The sequence below is a fragment of the Xenopus laevis genome, chromosome 2L, assembly GCF_017654675.1.
Source record: "Xenopus laevis strain J_2021 chromosome 2L, Xenopus_laevis_v10.1, whole genome shotgun sequence".
Taxonomy (NCBI): Eukaryota; Metazoa; Chordata; class Amphibia; order Anura; family Pipidae; genus Xenopus; species Xenopus laevis.
In genome coordinates this window covers 104,276,168-104,298,875 of record NC_054373.1, presented here as the reverse complement: position 1 = coordinate 104,298,875, position 22,708 = coordinate 104,276,168, and the positions used below count along the sequence as shown (strand labels likewise).

Genomic DNA, 22,708 nt, shown 5'->3' with positions numbered 1-22,708 from the left:
CCTTATAATTTACAAGAGGGGGTACTTTATTCACTATATATACATGTCTGTTCATCTGTAAAGGGATAAACTTCACCTGACACCTGTTGCTTGGCATGGAGGATTGTGGGAGTTAATGCTACAAAGGTAATACTATTTGTCCTAACATAGTCTTTAGCATATAACATATACCAGACTATAATGCTTAAATGTGTGTCTAATTTGAGCATGTTGCTATATTAACCCAAGGCAATTCATTACAGGTTAGTGTAATGCTACTTTTTGCTGTTTATTTAAGAGGAGACATAACAGGGGCTGAGCAACTGTCGGTATCTGGAGGGAAGGCAAGACAAGTAGGTCAAGTCTACAACACACAGGCGCTCACGATGATGGTGTTAGATGTGTGAGAGAAGGGGCTGTGGAGTCATGCCACTGACATCCGTGGGTGCCAAACAGTAATTAACTCTCACAGTTAAAATCTCAGCAATCTTGGTTGGCACAGGAGTCTGCCTTTGCTTCCGAGAAGCATAAACTTTTTGGTGCAGTTCAGATGTTTCCAAAGTGTGCCAAATATCAATATAACAAATGTTTAAGGGACAATTAAATTACAGTAAATCACAGCAAGCCTTTTTGTGATATTAGGCCTATACAGCGTCAGAATGGGGAGGGGGGGGGGTGTTCTAATGTGGCTGCCTCCCACCTCCCCTCTGACATGAAGATGAATAATGAATGAACCAAACAGACATAGTTACCAGTATAAAGTCAGTTTGATAGGTGGACAACATGAACACAGAGATGTTCTGATCTGCCAAAGGTGCAATAACTGATTTGGCAATTTTGGTCACTCCGATTGGTTGAGAGCTGGAGGAACTGCCACCTCCTGACACCACATTAAGGGCCAGCCATGTTGCATCTGCTACACTCAGGTGTTCTGATGATGGGAGTTCTGAAAACAAGCACAACATAAGAAACGGAAATTTAAACATTAGGACAACGTGAGAACAGATTCTGAAACCAGTACAAAAGGGATGATAGGGTAAGTGTTAAACTGAAAGCGTCTACATCAAATGCACATTTCCATTCCTGGAATACAAGTACAACCCTATCTCTATCAAAACTAATTGCTTAGTAATGTTAATCAAGTATTCTGATATAGGCCACTTCTTCACTGGAGTCTGTGGACAAAATAGTTATAAGGGATAGCAGGCAGAACTCAGCTACAAGGCCAATAATGTATTGCTATATCTGACTGAATAGTTATAGAACAATAAAAAGTGGCTAAATTGTTATTAAATGAATGCTTGTAGTCACAGCCAAGATGTTAGGGCTTCTCTACCCTAATAGCAATTATTATGAACATATTATTAAACTTCCCACCAAACTGCATTTAGTAATGCAAAAAAAATAAAAAAGGGGCAACTGTGTACAGGTATTATATGGTTTCTATGTTTATAAACTAACATAATGAAATTCATAATGAATGGAAATGACATACTTGGGCATAATTTAATAGTCATATTTTGGAAATGTTGTTTGCATGAAGTTTCCAAAATACCAAACCATTATTCTGTGCAAGAACAGCAATACCAATATGACCCAAAGCTTCTATAAATAACTGAAAATAAACATCTTGACCTTTACATACAAATACCTCTTAGTACACTTATCTCAGAGGAGACTGTTCAGATTAATACTCAGTAAATGCTTCATGTCCACTGCCTACTAAGTGTTTTCCTCCTGCAATGATGAAAATGATCTAGTTGCTAGGCAGAAACAAACCTCCCATGGGAAACTGAGGGTCTTACCTGGGGCACAAGGCAATTTAAGCTGTAATCACAATCATTTAAAGAAAAGCTGATAAACACAGGGACTTCACATTATTAAACGAAAAATTAAAAAGATTTAAAAATTAATTGCCTTGGCTTCCCCTCTGTAGCATTAGCACAGAAAGCTTTTACTTTGTTAATGTTACACCAGGCAAATGCATTGCGATTATTTTTCAAAAAGTACAAAAAATATCCACAGAATTGTCACGAATGAATTTCCATTGTAGATAATGAGGATCACTGAGAATGGCACAAGTAGTCGTGGCCATAACCATAGCCATAGTACTTCTTATTGACCAAAAGTTCATTTTTCTATAGGATGCAATTCAAGACCCACAGACTAATCATAACATAAACGCCCAAAATCAATTGTTCCCAAACTAAGGGGCTCGAGCAGTGGTGGGAGATCATTGGCAAAAATACATTTTTTTTTTCTAGATTCAATGGAAAGTCAGATTTATGGTCAGTTAGGGTGCGATTGGGAGGGAAGAAAATGTACTTGCTCTCCTATTCCTAGATACTCTTGGAATGACTGTATATCCTATATCTGTAACTTTATGTGAATTACAGAAAGGCTGTCTCCCATAGACTCCATTTTATCCAAATAATTCAAATGTTTAAAAATGATTTCCATTTCATCTATAATAATAAAACAGTACCCTTGTAGTACTTGATCCAAACCAAGATATCAAATTTTTATTGAAAGCAAAACCAGCTTATTGGGTTTATTTAATGTTTACATGATTTTTTAGTAAGGTAGACTTAAGGTATGAAGATCCAAATAACAAAATGTCTGTTATCCCGAAAACCCTAGACCTTGAGCATTCTGGATAACAGGTCCCATACCTGTACTTCCTGTTCAGGGTTTGGCCCAGAACCTCACCCGCCTATGGCCCGTGCTGCCCCCACCCTAGCCCAATGTCAATTGCAATGGTAAGAGCGGTGGCCCGGAGGGGGGTTGTGGCTGGGGAGACGGGCCTCTAGAGGTTGGTGACAGAGGTAGTGGAGCCTAGAGGGGAGGATGGCAGGTAATTTTATGAATGTGTCTAAAACCTTTAAAAGTACTACTACAGGGAAGGAATATAAGTTTAAAACATATGTGAATTGTAGGACAGTTAGGGGGTTATTTACTAAACTACGAATGCAAAAATCCAGAAAAAATCCCGTAAACCCCTGTGGGCCTCCCAGGCATGTTTCAGCAGAAATTCAGCTCTTAAAGTTACCAAAAAAAAACCTACTATTCTAGTATGTAAATGACTTCCTAGCAAAATGCTTCTTAAAGAATCCCAGCGGCATGCAGGAAATGTACATAAAGCTTTTACACTTTATTCACCAATGTCAGAAAGGACAGCAGCTCAAAGCGATTATTTTGTGTGAAGCAGCACCCCAGCAGTTTCTTACGTCAGGGACCTTTATTGAGTCTATTTTTATGAAGCAGTTAGTAAATCACTCTCAATTTATATAATTATAACAAGGATAAAACCTAAAATCTCAGACCAGTTCTCACAGGAAAGGCAAGTGAAGGGCTTCATTGTTCAGAAAGCATTTAGGAGTCTGCCTATGCTCCAGAGAAGGTAAATGAGGACAATGTGAGCGAAGGGATTACAAAAAGAAAGAAATGAAAGCTACACATATTATAGCAGCCAGTTATACTTTACTTTCATGCATGTGTGGTTTGCAGATTGCTTTCACCAAAGCAAAAATGTACCCTGGATACTGATATTTATCTTTCTTAACTCTTTGCTTTGGAAGAATGATGTTCCAATACCTGGCTAATTTTGGTTATTGAATCATAATGACTAACCAATTGATCTTTTCAGAAAAAAATTCTTTAGCAAGATCAACGATATTGCAGTAAAAAAAATAACGTTGAAGGTGTGTCACTTGCTGTACCACCTGTTCCATTTGCCAGTTTTGTCCAGAAGAGCACCATGTTGATTGGAGTTGATTTTAAAACAATGGTGCCATGAGAAAGTATTAAATTAATTCTATTGTAAGAGCGATGAGTAAGTAATTCAACCTTTTTTTGTATCCAGGACAAAATAAAAAATGTCCCCCTGGGGAAAATGTGTGATTGAATTGAATGAGGTTTTCGAATATTCGAATAGTGATTTAAAATGAAATTAAATAAGCAAAGAAATCAATTTTTTTCTTATATTAGGTATGGACTACCTATGGTTAGTGCTTTCCTATGTCTTAAAGGGCCACTATTTTTTCCCAGAGAATTTATTTCTGTTTGTCTTATATGCCAAAGTTTTGGTCCTGGTATTAATACCAATTATGATTTATCGGTACAGTAGCCCTTTAGAGTCAATGGGGCAATTTTACTAACAGGCACATTTTCGCTAGCGTCAGCTTCGCACCCCTTCGCCAGGCGCAAATGCACTAAAAATAAGCTAAAATGCAAAGTTTCGTCCCGGGTGGCAAACATTGGCGACTTTTCACTAGCGTTACTTCGGCAGTGTGAGCATTTCAAAGCAAAGATACGCTAGTGTTCATTTGTGCCTACCAAAAATTCACTAGTGATCTTGCGCTTAGGTCAATTTTGCGTTGAGGTCAAGTCTAAGTTAGGACTTTAGCAGCCAATCCCGCATAAAAAAAGGAAAAGTCGCCAGCATTTTTTTAAATTTTAGGCACACAAGATATGATGTAAGTGACAGAAGATTGAGGAAGATCTTGCTTCATTTTAGCACGTCGGCTGGTCTGAGGGGGAGAAATCAACTCTGACGAAAGAGGTAACGTTCAGTAAAATCTGCACTTGCGGATTAGCGTCCATTTGCCGAAGCGAAAATACTCCTGGCAATAGGGTCAGAAACTGCGTTATCGACTGTCTCGTTCGCTAGCAAATTGGCGCTTGCGTCTGTTATTGAATAGCCAATGTCACTGAAGGAGGCAACGCTAGCGAGTTGCCGTTAGAATTAACCACTTCACTCTTTAGTAAATCTGCCCCCTTATGTTTATACTATTAAGAGTGATCCATACATATTTTATAAATACATTATTTTTTTGCCATACATATCTTAAAAGTGTATTTACTGATAAGTACTGCTTTCTGCCATTGGTGAAGAATCAATAGCAGTAGGGAAAACTGCTCTAATGCTTGAAAAGTGGTATTGTTGCAAAAGCTCCAGACAAGAACGAAACCAGAATGATTATCGCTGCTTTCTAGATAAACTGCAGTAACCAGTAGAAGATGGTCTACACCAGGGGTCCCCAACCTTTTTTACTCATGAGCCACATTCAAATGTAAAAAGAGTTGGGGAGTAACACAGGCATGAAAAAGTCCCTTGGGGTGCCGAATAAGGGCTGTGATTGGCTGTGATTTGGTAGCCCCTATGTGGACTAGCAGCCTACAAGAGGCTCTACTTGGCACTATACTTTTTATGCAATTAAAATGTGCTTCCAAGCCTGGAATTCAAAAATAAGCCCCTGCTTTGAGGACACTGAGAGCAACATCCAAGGGGTTGGAGAGCAACATGTTGCTCACGAGCTACTGGTTGGGGATCACTGGTCTACACATACTTTGTTTACTTTACGCGCTACTTTTTTATTACACCAGAGGACTGATTTATTAGATTTCAAGATGAAAATGTTATCAGCTCTTGATGAAAAAAAAAAACGGGTAGTTTCCAACTTTTTTCCAACTAATCAAAACTTGTTCCTCTCATCTTCTCTGTATTTTTTTTTGTTTTTTTGAGATCTCAGGCTTCCCAAATCATTTTCACACGGTTTCTTTGAATAGACATTTTTGTCATTCTCAAGACACGTTTGCAAAGATGTGCATGTTGTCCCTGTGCGGGTTTACTCCCATGTTCCAAAAACCTATATATGCACATTTGTTGCTATTCTAAAGTTAGCATAAATACATAATGGAGGCAAATCAATATTCTTAGGTTTTTCAATGTTTATATATTTTCAGTAGTTCAAGAAATAGTGCTCCACATTACAGAATAACCCATTGTCCTGAAAACCCCAGGAGTTTTTGCATAATGCACTGTGGATAACATATTTTATTCCTGGACTTAATTCTCAACAGGTGCTCCTTAAATAACAATTTACATAAGAAAACAGGCAGTTGAATTTGTGAAAATGGCAAAAGATATTGAAAGAAGACTCTAATTAGAGAATTTATTTCTTGATGGCACCACACAGTCTCTCTGTATATTCTTCAGTCTATGGTTTTATTACAGTGTTCAAGTACTGTCATATTGCTTTCATTAAGAGGACCCCTGGGCTCTGGTGGATCAATACACGTACAAGGCAGCTTACGGAGCAGACAATGTAATTTCAGATGCGAACACTTCATCACACACAGGGGGGTGATTCAGTGCTTCAACCCCTCTGCCCGCATCTAAATAGGTTTGAGAGTCTGTAAAGTTACACTGCCACTGAGTCACCGCTGGGCAACGCTTCAGAAACAGAAATAAAGCATATACCTATAATTAAAAACACTTGTTAGCCTTGGTTTTACATTAGGGCCGGGGACACCTGCAGCATCTCCTAATTTAGGCCATCAAGTTTCTGTGCTTGATGTGTCAAATACTTTGAGCTCCCTTATGCGAAACTCGGCCTCTAAAACCGTGCTTCTTCATGTGCATACATGGAAAATATCCCATCGGAATATAGAGTCACACTGCACTGTTGAAGGTCAATGGTCTAATAAGACAAAGTTATAAAGTACAGGAATAGGGGAAAAGGCAATTATATCACCTAAGAAAAAAATATTACAAGAATAATTCAATAGAGGAATGTACACCAATAGAAGCTTTTTTTTAGAAAAAAACAAAACATGTTTTTATTTAAGTTTATTGCATATCAAATGACATTTCGATGTTACATTTCCGTTTTGAAATTGGAACTTTTGGAACAACAGTTGTTTCAACAATATATATCAATATATTAAATATTCAGCTCAAAGTCAGATGTTAGTCCTAATAGAGAATTTTGTGGATATTTTGCCAACATTCTGTTGATTTCATGACTCCTGGTGCGTGTTCCAGGCTTTCTTGTTATTGTTGCCAGGATGACTCCATGATAAGTGGGCGTTCTCTTAAAGATTCTTTGTCATACCAAGTTGTCTGTCTGAATGTGTAGACGGGGGTTTTTTGCCTTCAACTGGCAGTTAGGCAGGTTAAAAAAAGCTAAAAGAACTTGATGGACGTGTGTCTTTCTTCAACCTAACTTACTATGTAGATGTCGGATGTGGGAGCAATGAAATGTATGTTAACCAGGTGTTAAAGAATTTTGTTGTGTTTTGTTCTTTTCTGATAGAAGCTTCCATGTGTAATAAATTATGTAGTTTTTATCTGACTAATGATATAAATGATTGTTGTAGTATCATTTTCCACGCTGCTGCCTCTAGTCCGATAGTATATAATATTTATCCCTATGTTGTAAAGTATGGAACCATTGTTTGTTACATACACAGAAACTTATTTTTGAGCATGAAGACAAAATTGCTTGTATCTCAAGCCCTGTGGTCTTTTTATTTCAGAATTCAATCATTAGTTCAATTCAAGTAGAAACATCATCAAACGTGATCATTATGGGGCAGATTTATTAAAATGTGCGTTTAGAGCTTAATAAATAAAAAGTCACCCAGGTTCTATTCATTCCTATTTTTAGAACTGTATTTATCAATGGGTGTAAGTTAGAACTCACCATTTGGTAAATGCAATTTTAAAAATTCCAGACAAGCCAGCATGTATCCTATTTTGAAATGAAGTGATTTCAGTTTTTAATAATTTTTCTGGTCTCTAGAATTCTGTATTAACTCATTTAAAGTGGACCTGTCACCCAGACACAAAAATCTGTATAATAATAGCCCTTTTCAAATTAAACATGAAATCCAATTTATATTTTTTATTAAAGCATTCATAGCTGTTGTAAGCTCATTTAACCATCTCAGCTGTCAATCAAATATTGTCTGCCCCTCCTCTATGCCCTGGGCATAGAGGCGGGGGAAGACAATTACTTTCACTTTCCATTCAGCACTTCCTAGATGTCACTGCTGTCACTGCTCTGCTCTCAAGAAATTGTGTTGCGAGTGCATGGGGATGGACATCAGGTCCACCATTCTGGTGCACAAACAAGATTCTGAGATGATGCAAGGCTTTTCTTAACATTATCCACAAAATGGCTCCTGCCTGCTTACTATAATTATGAATTCCCAGACTGGAGGAAACAAGATTCAAATAATTTTGAATTAAAGTTAATTTTGCTTTACTGATGTGATAAAATAGGATTATGAATATTTTTTTTGGGCAACGGGTCCCCTTTAATACCACCCCCCCACCCCATTTATATTTAGCTGGGAAGTGTCCTTCCTATTAGGATCAGCTCTGCAAGATCTGCACCAATTCTAACCAACAGTTCAATATGCAATATACTGGTATCCACTGGGCCGGCGGGACACCAGAAAAAAACCCGGTGGGCCCCTCCGGCCCAGATCCAGTGGCACGACCCCTCTTTGTCGGGGGTCACAGTAAAATTCAAATTTTGCGTGTGCGCACACAAGCAAGCATGCGCACTGGCGTGGCGCCGCACACTTAGGCACAAACCCGGGACCCCACGCATGTACACAAATGCGATGCGGCACGCCGGAATGGCAGGGGGGCCCTGGGGCAGTAGCCCTGATGGGCCCCAAGCCCCCCAGTCTGACCCTGCTGGTATCTCTGAACCCATGTATTAGTTGGCAGCTCTTCCCCAGCCACACCTCTAATTCTTACAACGACTTACATCTTCTGTGGTTAAAGATGCAGTCTGCCTTCAAAATGATGTCAGAACTCCAATAATAAACACATCAATTGCTCTTTATATAAACTCAGGACATATTCCAACATGCGCATTATTCAAAGGAAAAAAATCTGTTTATTTCAAGTCAACGTGACTTAATTTATTCAACCGTATGACATCTTCATTAACTCTAATATTAGATTCTTGGATGCTCAGGCTGAACAGCTGCCAAACACATAAAGCTAAATATAGATATAGATATACAGGATCGTATACTATATAATATGTAAATGGAAAACAAACGTTCTCTAGGAAAATGGAAACAGCTTCACAGTCAGACGGATAAGTGTTGCACTGTAAATAGATGCAAATTGCAGTGGGCCAAAAACAGGGCCATTACTGTGGCAATATACACTGATATTCACAATAAGCACAAAAGGGCCATCTTGAAAATATGTTCTCAGAGAAGGCCGAAAGAGAAAAATGGATCAGGTGTTTGGTGAAGGAGGGCTTAAAAAATATATTTTGTCAGGAGGTATATTTTATGTCTCAAAGTAGTGCAACTGAACAATAGTTTTACTTTGTAAACTTATGTCCATTTGTCTCATCAGCATGGAAGAAGAGGAAGCAATGGACCTAAGCCCATACAGTCCCTGTATAATAAACTCAACATTACAGTATTTCTCAGAGCTAGCACAGAGGACTGAGAAACTCACAGTTGCTACTGGTGCTTTTCAGACTAAAAATAAGTATTTTCAGATATCGAGTATGGGATATAGGTAAATTCCTTAAAGAGGAACAAAACTCCCTTCCTAGCAGAGGGCCCAGCTCAACCACTCACCAATGGATGCCACCATTCCCTACTATCAGTGAACCAAATGCAGAGCTTTGCTGTGGGGTTTAAATGTTCGCCAACAAGAGCATTTTCCCTGAAATCCAACCTGGCCCTGACTCTTATTGCACAGTGTGGGGAAAGGGGCACCTTTCAGGAGCCAAGCTGATGCAGTTGTGGAGGGGCCAGAAAAGTTCTCCCCATAGTGGGTTAGATCACCTCTAAGAGGAAACTTACATTTGAATGAAATTTTGAATACTAAAATGCCATCTGGTTGTTGGGGTCACTGACCCCAGCAGCCAAAATTCAGATTCTGTGGCTTTAATTAGATTATTATGTTTTTATTGCTTATATTTGTGTTATATTGTGTTATACATGGTAGGCCCTCTGCAAAAAAATCTCCACCTACCATCTAGTTGCTAGAGCAGGGGTCCCCAACCTTTTTTTCCAGTGAGCCACATTCAAATACAAAAAGAGTTGGGGAGCAACACAAGCATGAAAAAGTTCCTGTAGATTACAAAAAGGGCTTTGATTGGCTATTTGGTAGCCCCTATGTGGAGGGCTCTGTTTGGCAGTACACCTGTTTTTTATGCAAACAAAACTTGGCTAGAAACCAGGAATTCAAAAATAAGCACCTGCTTTGAGGCCACTGAGAGCAACAACCAAGGGGTTGGTGAGCAACATGTTGCCTTGCACGCTACTGGTTGGGGATCACTGTGCTAGGGTAATTAAGCTCTAGTAGCCAGATAGATGTTAGATTTCCAAGTTGCACAACAAGAAATGTAAATAATTCAAAACAAAACACTCAAAAAATATGAAATGGAGACAAATTAAAAATGTGTTAGAAGACAACTGTCTACATATTAGTTAATTCTAAAGGGAATACCCCTCTAATACCCCTCTAAACAGCCAGACACCCCGGAAAACGAATATGACTTAAAGTGATACTGTCACTGGAAAACATACTTTTTTCAAAATGCATCAGTTAATAGTGCTGCTGGAGCAGAATTCTGCAATGAAATTCGTTTTTTTAAAAGAGCAAACAGATTATTTTATTTCAGAAAAAACATAGCTTTTTTTTTGCCCAGGACTTGGGTCGTATTGAAGTACAATAAGAGGGAGAGAAACAATAGCTGTCTAAAAGCAGTTCCATCTTGAAGTGCTGGCTCCTTCTCAAAGCTAAGCATTAGGCACAGTGGGGCCAGGGGCGCTCCGCAAATGAGGCGAGCTGAGCCACTCGCCTCAGGCGGCAGCGCCAGAGAGGATTCTTGCAAAAAGCCGCTCCTGCACCTTTAAGAGCCGTATTTCCGGTTTTTAAACCGGAAATTCGGCTGTACTATTGCGAGAGAGCGCAATTGTGCTCTCCGCAATAGTGTTCCTGCCTCCCCTCCCGACAGGTAAGTCGGCGAGGGGGGGCGGCATTGCAGGAGCCGCCTCAGGCAGCTTCTTCGTCAGAAACGTCGCTGAGTGGGGCTCATTTATAAACAGTGGGCAGATTTGCTCCTGGGCTGTAACCCTTCAGATGATTGCTTTCAGTGTTCAACCTGCAGCTGGCTGAAAAAAATCAAATCACTGATTGGTTGCTATGGGTAACTGCCTAGGTGCAAATTTGCCCAGTGTTTATAAATGAGCCCCAGTGCACAGAGAGGGCTGCCTCCACACCAATATTACAGCTAAAAAAAAAAAAAAATTATTGGTTCAAGGATAACTTTTTAAATGGTAGCGCGAATTATGAAAAACTTACTGATAGGCTGTCATAAATGAAAATGGTTGTGGAAGAAAAACACTTTTAGGAACTAAGCCCGTGTAAGATGCAAAATATGCACACTACTTTTACATGTATATACACTCTGGATTTAAAAAATATATTTTTTTTGCAATTGTGAAATAATGTAATTTTTACTAAAAGTTGCTTGTCAGACTGGAATTTTTACTTAAATTTGTGTGTCAGACTAGAATAAACTGCTATGAAACTTCCCATTGTACTGTAATTCTGCATCAGCCAAAAAACCATCATATTTAATTTAAAAAAGTCTGTTGTTTCATTTGGCAAGGGGGAGTCATAAGTTTGTATTATGAAAGGCTCCAGTGAACACAGACCAGGTGGCACTTTGTTTCTTTGCTAAAAACACCGCACACGATAAACACACTGGGCAAACAAAACTAGTAATATTCATTTTTTGGTAGTATTGGTCCTTAGTGAGCAAATGTCTAATTTTCTTTTTAACATTGAGGTAATACAAGGTATATCACTTGAGGCATGTGAATACCTTTTGTGTTTGAGGACCAAAATACCTCCCAACATTTTGGAAATGAAAAGAGGGAGAAAAAGATTTGCCGCACGTAGCATGGCAATTTTTTTTGACCACACCTATATTTGTGGCCAAACCCCATAATTACCATGTTCATTTTACAAAATTTGGCAGGTTATGAAAGCTTGAACATATTTCTGTGTTTTTTTCAGTTATTACAGTTCTGCTAATGAAGGTGAATTGCCCTTTAAATAGTAACTTTTCCCAAGGGACCTGCTTATCTAAATTGTTACAATTACTTATTTGCTTACCTCAAAAGTGTTACAAAGTATCTTAGTTGCACCTGGTGGCTGTTCGGGGCTCACTGCCAAAAGCCAATTAAGTTAGAAACGTTGTTTCTTTTTCTGGCTGTTCAGAGAAAGTCGGGACTTTTCCGTACAAATGCAGGACTGCTGGTTGAGCTGTCAAAAGCAAGACTGTCCCAGTGAAAAAGGGACAGTTGGGCGGTATGGACCGGTAACATAAAAGGACAAGAAAAGTTAAAATCACTGGGGTGGCCAATGTTAAGCACCCATCAGTGATTAGAATAGCTTACCTGATATTGTGTTCTGGGGTTCCTGTGTGCAATAAATTGCACAGGCCCAGGGTACTGAAAAAGTACCAGATCATAAATCCCCTTACTTGTTCATACTACTTTATAGTATTGTATTAGGCTAATGTCAGACAAGGCTGAAAATCGACTTGCTAAAATACGCAGGCTGAGAATTAGTCCCTACGATGGCATTGGCATCCTGTCCTGCCTGCACCCAGAACAACTGTTTCCACCCGGGTGCAAGCACATGTGGCATTTTGTGAAAGAAACACAACAGTTTGAATTCTCACACCATAATCAGCCATGTCTTCACCTGGGTGGATACAATTGTTCCGGGTGCAGGCAGGACAAGATGCTAATGCCAGCGTAGGGTAGGGTTGCAAACTTTTGCCGTGTGACAGACTAGGAGGGAATCGATTCAAGGGGCGGGCCTGGCGATTGCTGGTTGGCTGATCATTGCGCCATTCCCTTTAAAGCCCTGTCCAGATTTGGAAATAAGACAGCCAGTTTTCACCTATACAGCCATCCCGAAAACTGGGCTGTCCGGGTGAAAACCGGACAGGTGGCAAACCTAGCCATGTTTCAGCAGGTCAATTTTCAGCCCCATGTGGCATTAGCCATACACTAAACAAAGACTTTGGGTCATTGGAAATGTACAATTCAGCAACTATTTTAGTAAATCAGTTCAATAACATGCCTGCAGGTACAATTACATGATTCTGTTTTGAGTTGTATGGATTCCCTACAGTAAAGGCCCCTTAGAAGTTCAGAATTGACTCTGTGTATTGCATTTAATTTCTAGCACTTGTAATCTAAGCCAGTGCCTTTATTTGGATTTGGGCAAAAAAAAAAGAACCCAGCAAGGATCATTGTATTACATGAGATAAATCGAAGTGTCATTATTATGAGATGAGAGAGCTTTCAGAAAGTTTCACCGCAGAGAAATCATGCTGAAATGAAAACCTATAATCATACACTAACTGTAACAGTATACAGAATCAAGTTTCTCCCACAGGAAACAGACTCTAATTAAAGCAATTTGCAACTTGTATGAAAACATATTAGGTTATCTCAGTGTGAGCGGATTAAGTAACTGGTGTGTAGATCATTGGCCCTAAGAGAATTCTATCCATGTTATAAATGGACATGAAGCAGCTCCACTTTTACAAAGGCATGTACAAACTCTAGTTCTAATTATCAGATGGTTCTCTTTTCACTGCCTTCACATAATTTTGCGAGAACTATTGAATCATTTGATTAGCGTGGTTGCTTCTTTCTTTGTGGTCTATTTAGGGTGTCTCAGTGGTTAGCAGACATGCCTTGTAGTGCTGTGTTCGTGAGTTGTTCCAGAATGGGCACCATCTGCATAGTGTTTTATGTTATCCCCATGTCTGCATGGGTTTCAGGCTACCATACCACCACTCTATAGTGGGTCCATCATAAAGCCTCACAGTTGCCCACCTGGTCCCTGCAAAATATTAGAATGCTCCCTCCTTGTGAAGGAGACTAAAAGGTTGACTAAAATCAAAAATTACCTCAATGGCATGAAAAGAATAGACTTTTTTTGCTCAATTATCTCTCTCAACCAGAACATTTTAGAATATGCCTCTGAAGTGTTTAATGGACTTCTTTAAGCTTTGTGTGCTGGGGCAATGACATAGAAACCATAAAACTATGCCAGTGTTGGTATTCCCCCACCAAGAAAATGCACAATTGTATAAGATGATTTGACATTTGACTTTATGTTATATCACAGCAAAATCCAGTGTAATGAAACATTATTTCAGGTATCCAACACCTGCACATTTTTCTATAGCAGGGATCCTTAACCAGTATAGCACTCCAGGTGTGTGAAGCAACTGCCCAAACCTCCTCAAAAGCACCAGGGAATTCTGGGAGTTGAACATGAGCTACAGCAAGAGAAAGCTAAGGGTCCAGGGGCTATAAATATCTGAATTACAATTTTAATTTAAAAGTCACTCTGGAATACTAAGTATGTCTGCTGGCAGAATTTTCCACTGTACAATACATGTTCATTTATTAGATCTCAATAACGGTGCAGAGCACAACATACTTTTAACACAATCAGGCTTTAACACTACAATCATGCTGATCTGATAAGATAGTACATGAAGTATGTGGGCAAACAAAGCCTACTGCTGATAAAATGCTTTAGATATACAACATTCCACATATTTCTCTCTTCCTGGGTGGGTGGAAACAACAATGCATTTCACTGTTCCATTATATCAACCAGTTAAACTCACACCAACCTAAAGAATATTTCATGTTACACAAAATGCATAAGATTCCAGTGCCAGAATGGGTGTAGCAGTTGATGTAAGCTACTTAGATTTTGCTGATGCATTTGACATAGAACCATTGTTAAATTAAGGAATATTAGCCTAGGACATCATATTTGCACTTGGATAGAGAACTGGCCAAAGGATGGATTAGAAAGAGTAAATGAAACATTTTGTAATTGGACCAGAGTTAGTGGAGCACTGCAGGGGTCTGCCTTGTTCCTTTGCTTTTTAACTTGTTTATTAATGACCTTGTGGTTGGCATTGTAAGTATTATCTATATCTTTGCTATTTATACAAAACTGTGCAAAACAATAAGTTCCATGCAAGTTGCTGCCACTTTGTAGAGGGATTTGATTAAACTGAAGAACTGATCAGCAAATTGGCAAATAAGACTCAACAATGATAAGTGTATTTATAAAGCACACTAGAATCTTGAAATAGAAAAGTAAAGGAATAGCACAAGGTGATTATATATATGGAACATAAGAAAGGAATATGTCAACTAAAAGTATTGTTTTTACAAAAAAACTAGGAGAAACTACATTTCCCATGATCCCCCCTAACTCATTGTATGTATATGTTGTTAAAAAAGCATGCACCCCTGCACATGTATAATTGTTGTACTGAATAGTTTAAAAAAAACAAGTGGATAAGATGTGAGGTCATCGAAGTTGAAATTGTATGTAGCATGAAGGGGAGAGAGGTTGCCCTTACTGTAAAATACTGAAGGAAGGAGAACCGGGGATTTTGTGCGCCAAACAGGAAGTGAACACGCTGGAACGCATCAATTGGAACGCATAAACCGGAAGTGACGGCGGAAACCAGGCGAGCGCGCCAGAATGAGTTTTAAAAAGCAGCAGAGCAAACACTAATGGAAATTACGCCTCTGAGGAAGCTGACTACGTACAGCGAAACGCGTTAGGCACAGTTTGGGGGACACCAGGGCCCAGAAGCAAGGCACCACGAGGGAGTCTGGAGTGAGTAAGCAGAACTACCCCTCGCGACCCCATATGGACTTTTTATTGGACTGAATGCGCAAAAAACCCGTCAGGGTAAATGTGAGTGTAATTTTTTAATTGATTTTAATTTGTTTTTAATAAAAAACGGTATTACACTATCACCGGTTTTATCTCTGGCCTGGAACCTGGAAGGAATGTTGTGACCCAAAGGAGGGACCAGAAAGAGCTTTTCGTTACATGCATAACACAACGGCTGTGGTTTGTAAGTAGGCATTTCTATAGAAGGTGGAGGCGCTTCACTCCTGGAATATATTTACTTTTTCGCAGGGAAGCCATCACCTTCCTATCACCTCTATTGCTACCTCACCACCCCCCCCCCCATTAACAGTCATTTGAAGGGAAAAGGGGAGAAAACACGTACTTAATACCAAGTGTATGCACAGGGTGATATTACATATTTGGAACGTATTACGCTATGCTTGTTTTTTAATTTCTGTTGCCACAGGCGCTGATCTCTTCTTATATATATCCCTCTGGGAACATATATACGCTTGATTCTACACTAGAATCTTGGATAGAGATGTGATAGTATTAAAAGGCATGCTATATATAATCATTTTTGCCTTAAAAGTACCTAAGTCACCAAATAAACCAGATTTGAGAAATCTTCAATAAGTATTGATTGTCTTGGATGTGAGAGATACTACCGCATAGGTTACCAAAGATTTTGTTATTAATTCTGATAATCTTGTGATCATGAATAGTTTGTCTGTTATACAGTACCAAATTCTGACAATTTTGTACTTCCTGATTCTTTTATTTCACCTAGAAATTTCAATAAACGCAGTTTACACATGTTGCAAAGTCTTAGTATACCTGACTGGCAAATCAAAAGCATATATTTCCTATTTCTCATAAAAATAAGCTCCATTTATTTGACATTGAGACTCGTGATAAGGCTTGTTGGCATACTGGAATATACAGTATATATAATGCAAGTTCTGCTTTCACTGCAGATAATTGGAAATCATGTGTGTATCGCTGCCTAGCTTTGAGAATATGCCTTGACTTGCTTTGCACAATTAACTTCCTGCTGTGCCATGTGGCTGAAATATAGTTTATGATGAAAATACGCTGTACGAACGCAAATATTCTAAGTACAGCTAGCAAAACACTTACAACAGGTACGAAGAAAGCAAAACCACTATTGGTTCTGTCTCAGAAAAAGATGTTATTGTAATGCCCGAAGGCGCAGTTGAAGTAAGGACCAAAGAGAAGGCAACAATCCAAGTTCGCGGTACAGAAAAGGGTTTATCAAAGAATGGTCGTAAAACAGGCAGAATGGTCAAGACAGGCAGTACAGATTCAAAGTCGATAACAGGCAAGGTTCAAACACGGATAAGCAAAACAGAATATATCGCACCCAGGAACTATATGAAATAGACCTATAATTGGGCAAGGTCAGGATGGAAATGAGGGTCTTTATAGTCCAGTCTATTGGCGCCAAAATTGACGCGCTGGCGTCAGACGCAGACGCCAGCGTCCCCACGCTGACGCCTTGACGCCGGCGCCCGATTCTGACGCCGGCGTCCGTTCCGTCGCCGGCGACCAATCACAGGGCAAGAAGGAGATGATGCAGAATGATTGCGACCACCCGGAGCCATGTGCAGGGAAGAGGAATCGCCATTTTGGACGCCATCTTGGAGCAGGTCAGTAGACTCCATTACAGTACCCCCTTCCTTAGGGGGGGCCTCAGGACCACCGGGACCAGGACGGGAAGGAAACTGCCTATGAAACCTGCGAACAAGGATGGGGGCATGGACATCCGACTTTTTCACCCAAGAGCATTCCTCGGGACCGAAACCCTTCCATTCGACAAGGTACTGGAGAGCGCCCCTGGAAAAACGAGAGTCCAGAATCCTGCTGACTTCAAATTCTAAATGGTCATCGATAACAACAGGAGCTGTGGAAGAAGAAGAGGGGGAAGACACTGCAGGTTTAAGGAGAGACACATGAAAGGCATTAGGGATCCGCATCTCGGGAGGAAGAAGAAGACGAACTGCCACAGGGTTGATGACCTCGATGATGGGAAAGGGACCGATGAATTTGGGGCCAAGCTTAGGAGTGGGAATCTTGAGGCGAATATTCCGTGTAGACAACCAGACCTTGTCACCAGGAGCATAGGGTGGGGCGGCAATTCTCTTCCTGTCGGCAAACTTCTTTTGAGAGGATGAACTCTTTTCCAGATTAGCAGTGGTGGCCTGCCAGATGGCCAGCATATGAGCGGCTTGATCATTAGCAGCAGGAACATTTGTGAGTAAGAGATCCTGAGGGAATGCCAATGGGTTCCGGCCATACACACAGAAGAAAGGAGATTTCTGGGAAGAAGAATGTAAAGAGTTGTTATGGGCAAACTCCGCCCAGGGAAGAAGGTCCGACCAGTCGTCTTGACATAAAGACACATGGCAACGAAGAAATTGCTCCAAGGCCTGGTTAACACGTTCAGCGGCACCATTGGACTGGGGATGATAAGAAGAAGAAAATTGAAGAGAGATATTTAAAGCATTACACAGTGACCTCCAAAATTTAGACACAAATTGGGGACCACGGTCGGACACAATTTCTGCTGGGAAGCCATGGAGGCGAAAAATATGTTTAATAAACAGTTCTGAAAGTTCAGGAGCAGAAGGCAGTTTGCGGAGAGGAGTGAAATGAGCCATCTTACTGAATCTGTCGATAACAACCCAAATGACAGTGTGGCCGGAGGAAATGGGCAAATCGACAATAAAGTCCATGGCGAGGTGAGTCCAGGGTCGAGATGGGATGGGCAGTGGAAGAAGAAAACCCTTGGGAGGAGAATGTCCATCACGGGTATTAAAGGCGGTCTTCCACTCGTCCCCTTCACGGATCCGGATAAGATTGTATGCCCCCCGAAGATCCAGCTTTGTAAAGATATTGGCACCCCTAAGTTGATCAAACAGTTCAGAAATAAGAGGAAGAGGGTACCTGTTTTTAACTGTGATCTTGTTGAGTCCTCTGTAGTCGATGCAGGGCCGCAAACTACCATCCTTTTTCTCAACAAAGAAGAAACCTGCACCGGCAGGGGAGGTGGAAGGACGGATGAATCCTCTCTGAAGATTCTCCTGGATGTATAACTTCATAGCAGAAGTTTCCGAAGGAGAGAGTGGGTAGGTGCGGCCCCTGGGGGGCATAGAGCCGGATAGAAGTTCCACTGGGCAATCGTAAGGCCGATGGGGAGGAAGAATCTCAGCAGAAGACTTGTTAAACACATCGGCAAATGCTTGGTATACAGAGGGAAGAGAAGAATTAGAGGACACAGAGGAAATTTTGACAACCGGAACAGTGGGTAGGCAGTTCTGTAAACAAAAAGGACTCCATCTGGAAACTTGCAATGTGGACCAGTCAATGACTGGATTATGTGCACATAACCATGGCAGTCCCAGGACAACCGGAGTGGAAGGGCAATCAATGAGGAGGAAGGATAGTCTCTCCAAATGCAAGGTGCCCACCTTAAAAGAAAGTTCCTGAGTAGAATGCGAGACGAAGGCAGACGACAGAGGACGATCATCAATCGCCAGGACACGAAGAGGAACTGCCAAGGGTTGGAGAGGGATGGAATGACGTCTTGCAAAGGATCGATCCATGAAGTTTCCTGCAGCACCGGAATCTAGAAAGGCTTGTGAGGAAAACTTTAAAGAGCCAAACTGGATCTGCACCGGAAGAAGGAAACGTAGAGTAGAAGAATGGGGAGAATGACAAATCCCACCCAGGTAAGTCTCCCCGAGCTTACCTAGGCTTTGGCGTTTCCCGGCTTCACTGGACACTCCTGGGCAAAGTGGGCTTTACCCCCACAGTAAAGGCACAGGCCGGCAGCCCTTCTCCGGAGTTTCTCCTGTTCGGACAGGCGGGCCCGCCCAATCTGCATGGGTTCTTCAGCCGGCAAGGAGGAAGAAGCAGAATCCATAGGAGCAGGAGGAAGCTCAGGGGGAACAGAATTGAAAAGCAGGGGTCTCTGGAAGCGGGGGGCCAAAGAAGGTTGGAACCGGGGGTACCTCTTTGTACGCTCTCGGTCGAGTTCAAGCTGGAACTCCCTCTGCCGGGTATCCACCTTCACCGCCAAGGCCACCAGATCCTCCCACCGAGAAGGAATTTCCCGGGAAACGAGGTCATTCTTAATGCGTATAGCCAAGCCGTTGTAAAAGGCCGCGTGGTAACCATCGTTATTCCAGGAGGTCTCTGCCACCAGGGTACGAAATTCAATGGCATACTCGGGAACTGAGCGAGTGCCTTGTTGAAGCTGGAACAGTCGAGCCGAGGCTGCAGTAGTACGACCAGGAGCGTCAAACACCGTCCGGAGTTCTTGGAGAAAGGCCCCGGCGTTGTCGATCAGCGGGTCTCTCTTCTCCCAAAGGGGAGACGCCCATTCCAGAGCCTTCCCCTGCAGACGGGAGATGACAAAACCAACCTTGGCTTGCTCGGAGACGAACTGGCCTGGCTGCAGAGTGAATTGAATTTCACATTGGTTAATAAAACCACGACAAGCTTTTGGGTCTCCGCTGAAAAGAGGTGGAGCGGGAACACGAGGTTCAGACACCTGGAGAGGAGCAGGAATGGCAGGAACAGGCACAGCCGCAGGAGCCGCTGGAGACATGGCAGTCAATTTCTCCAGGATAACATCAATTGCCTGGCCAATTTGAGACTGCTGGGCTTCATAGGATTTCATGCGAGAAGCCAATCCCCGAATGGCCCCTCCGACATCGAGGGGTACTTGGGCCTCCTCCGAGGGGTCCATGGCCCAATTATACTGTAATGCCCGAAGGCGCAGTTGAAGTAAGGACCAAAGAGAAGGCAACAATCCAAGTTCGCGGTACAGAAAAGGGTTTATCAAAGAATGGTCGTAAAACAGGCAGAATGGTCAAGACAGGCAGTACAGATTCAAAGTCGATAACAGGCAAGGTTCAAACACGGATAAGCAAAACAGAATATATCGCACCCAGGAACTATATGAAATAGACCTATAATTGGGCAAGGTCAGGATGGAAATGAGGGTCTTTATAGTCCAGTCTATTGGCGCCAAAATTGACGCGCTGGCGTCAGACGCAGACGCCAGCGTCCCCACGCTGACGCCTTGACGCCGGCGCCCGATTCTGACGCCGGCGTCCGTTCCGTCGCCGGCGACCAATCACAGGGCAAGAAGGAGATGATGCAGAATGATTGCGACCACCCGGAGCCATGTGCAGGGAAGAGGAATCGCCATTTTGGACGCCATCTTGGAGCAGGTCAGTAGACTCCATTACAGTTATAGTGTGCTAATTACTGGGCTCCATATAACAGCTTGGTTTTGGAAGATTGGTTAGTATTTTCCTATGTTGAACTAAATGCACACCCAAGTGAAGTGTCTAGTGAAATTGTTGTTAAGATTATTCTTCTATAGCTTGTCCTCCGCACTCAATTTTCACTTCTTGAGCAGGTCACAAATGTGAAAGAGGGTTTCATGAGGGTTTCTGTTAGAACACTTATTTGACTAGATCTGATTCTTTAGTCTATGCAGGCCTAATAGAAAAAACATTGAAGGATCTCACATTAAAGCATTTTTTTTGGTGACTGCTTCAGAGGTCAATGTACTTACATCAAAAGGACAAACCTGGTTAAGCTAAGTCTACTCTTCCTGTGGAGGCTTTGAGAGTAGACAAATTATTAGGAAGTTCACTCTCTGTTCCCTTCCTAAAGTTCACACAACCACTAAGGTCATTTACCTTCTCACCCAATCATTGGACTCTTTACAATCAATTTGTATTCTTATAATATTTATCTGATGGCACTACTAAGGCCTGAATGTGTAAATACTTTCCTCTTGTCTCAGCTTCTATAAATGTGCTGCTGACTTACAGTTTAAGCCTTGCCTGAGTTGCCACTCTGTGGCCCCAGCCTTCCTTATCGCCCAAAAACCACCCTTTTTTTACAAAATGCCAGTAGTGGGTCCTAACACAGGTAGGTGCTGAGTGATAGATTACACAGCAGTAACTTTACAAGAAGCATATTACAGAACTGAGAAAGAAAAGTGCAACCAATCATTTGCAAATACTGTGGGGAAGAATACAAGTAAACAACAAAGAAGTAATAAAAGTTGGGCTAAGTGATGCTATTATTAAGCAATGTTTTCTCAGCTGTAAAAGAACCTTGCCAGTGGTACATCCTGATATGCCTGATTAAAAGAAGTGCTCTCATGGAATACTCCTTATGGTATTTGGGCCCACCAAGATGAAATGGCTAATATCCAAACAACACTGGAACATGACCGAGCAATGTTGTGGCCAAGTATGAAAAAGATATGCAAATAAAAGAGTACATCTATTTATAAGAGCAGCTGAGAGTATCACAATGCATGGTGGCACAGGCAAATGTTTAACATCCATTTATCCCAGAAAGATAGCAGTATACAAAAGTGTAGCAGGACCTTTGCTGTAAAGACCGGTATAGTTTGACTCTAAAATTGAATCTAAAATTTAAACACAATGTGCAGATGATCTAAAAAGAATATTTATAATTCTATTGGAGGGCCAAATTCCACCCCATGGGAGCCAGATGGAAAGCACTAACTTTATACCAGAGAACCGTTTAATTTACAAAAAATACAACATTTAAATGCAAGCACTAATAAACACATATATGTATAAGTACTATGTAATAATGTATATATGAGTGCAAATAAGTAAAATTGCGTTGTACAATGCAATCCAAAAAGCATATTTATATGGCAATTCTTACCACATCGGGCATTTAATATACCATTTACTCCGGAACCAGACTACCACAACAATTTAAAAAAATCAAGGTAGTTTGGAGACATACATTCTTTAGAGAGATAACACATTTTCTGATAAATTGTACGTGTAGTACTTGAGTCTTAGCTGGGACATGGCACTAGGTGTCCCTCTAATCACTATTTCAATCCATAGACTGATTCATCCACCATCACTATTATAATCATCTTGATTTTTTTCCTTAATGTATTAGAAAACAGCCTTTTGAAATTATCCTTCATTTATATAGCCCTGTCGCGTTAATACAACACTTTACTGTTTTACAGGAATTGTTCCTGATTCACATTAATTCCCCACAATGCTGTCTAACCTGTCTGTTCTTGTATTGTGCGAATACCCAGAGGAAACCCCCTCTTACATTTAAAGAACTCCTTATAGTCCA

General features: G+C 41.0%; 1 protein-coding gene across 1 annotated transcript in view; it reads right to left on the bottom strand.

The window, feature by feature from the left end:
- castor2.L (cytosolic arginine sensor for mTORC1 subunit 2 L homeolog) overlaps positions 1–22,708 on the bottom strand; it is a 132,273-nt gene that overhangs the window by 9,215 nt on the left and 100,350 nt on the right. The window contains 1 exon segment of the mRNA NM_001093274.1: positions 732–925. Within this exon segment, the coding sequence (NP_001086743.1) occupies positions 732–925 (194 nt within the window).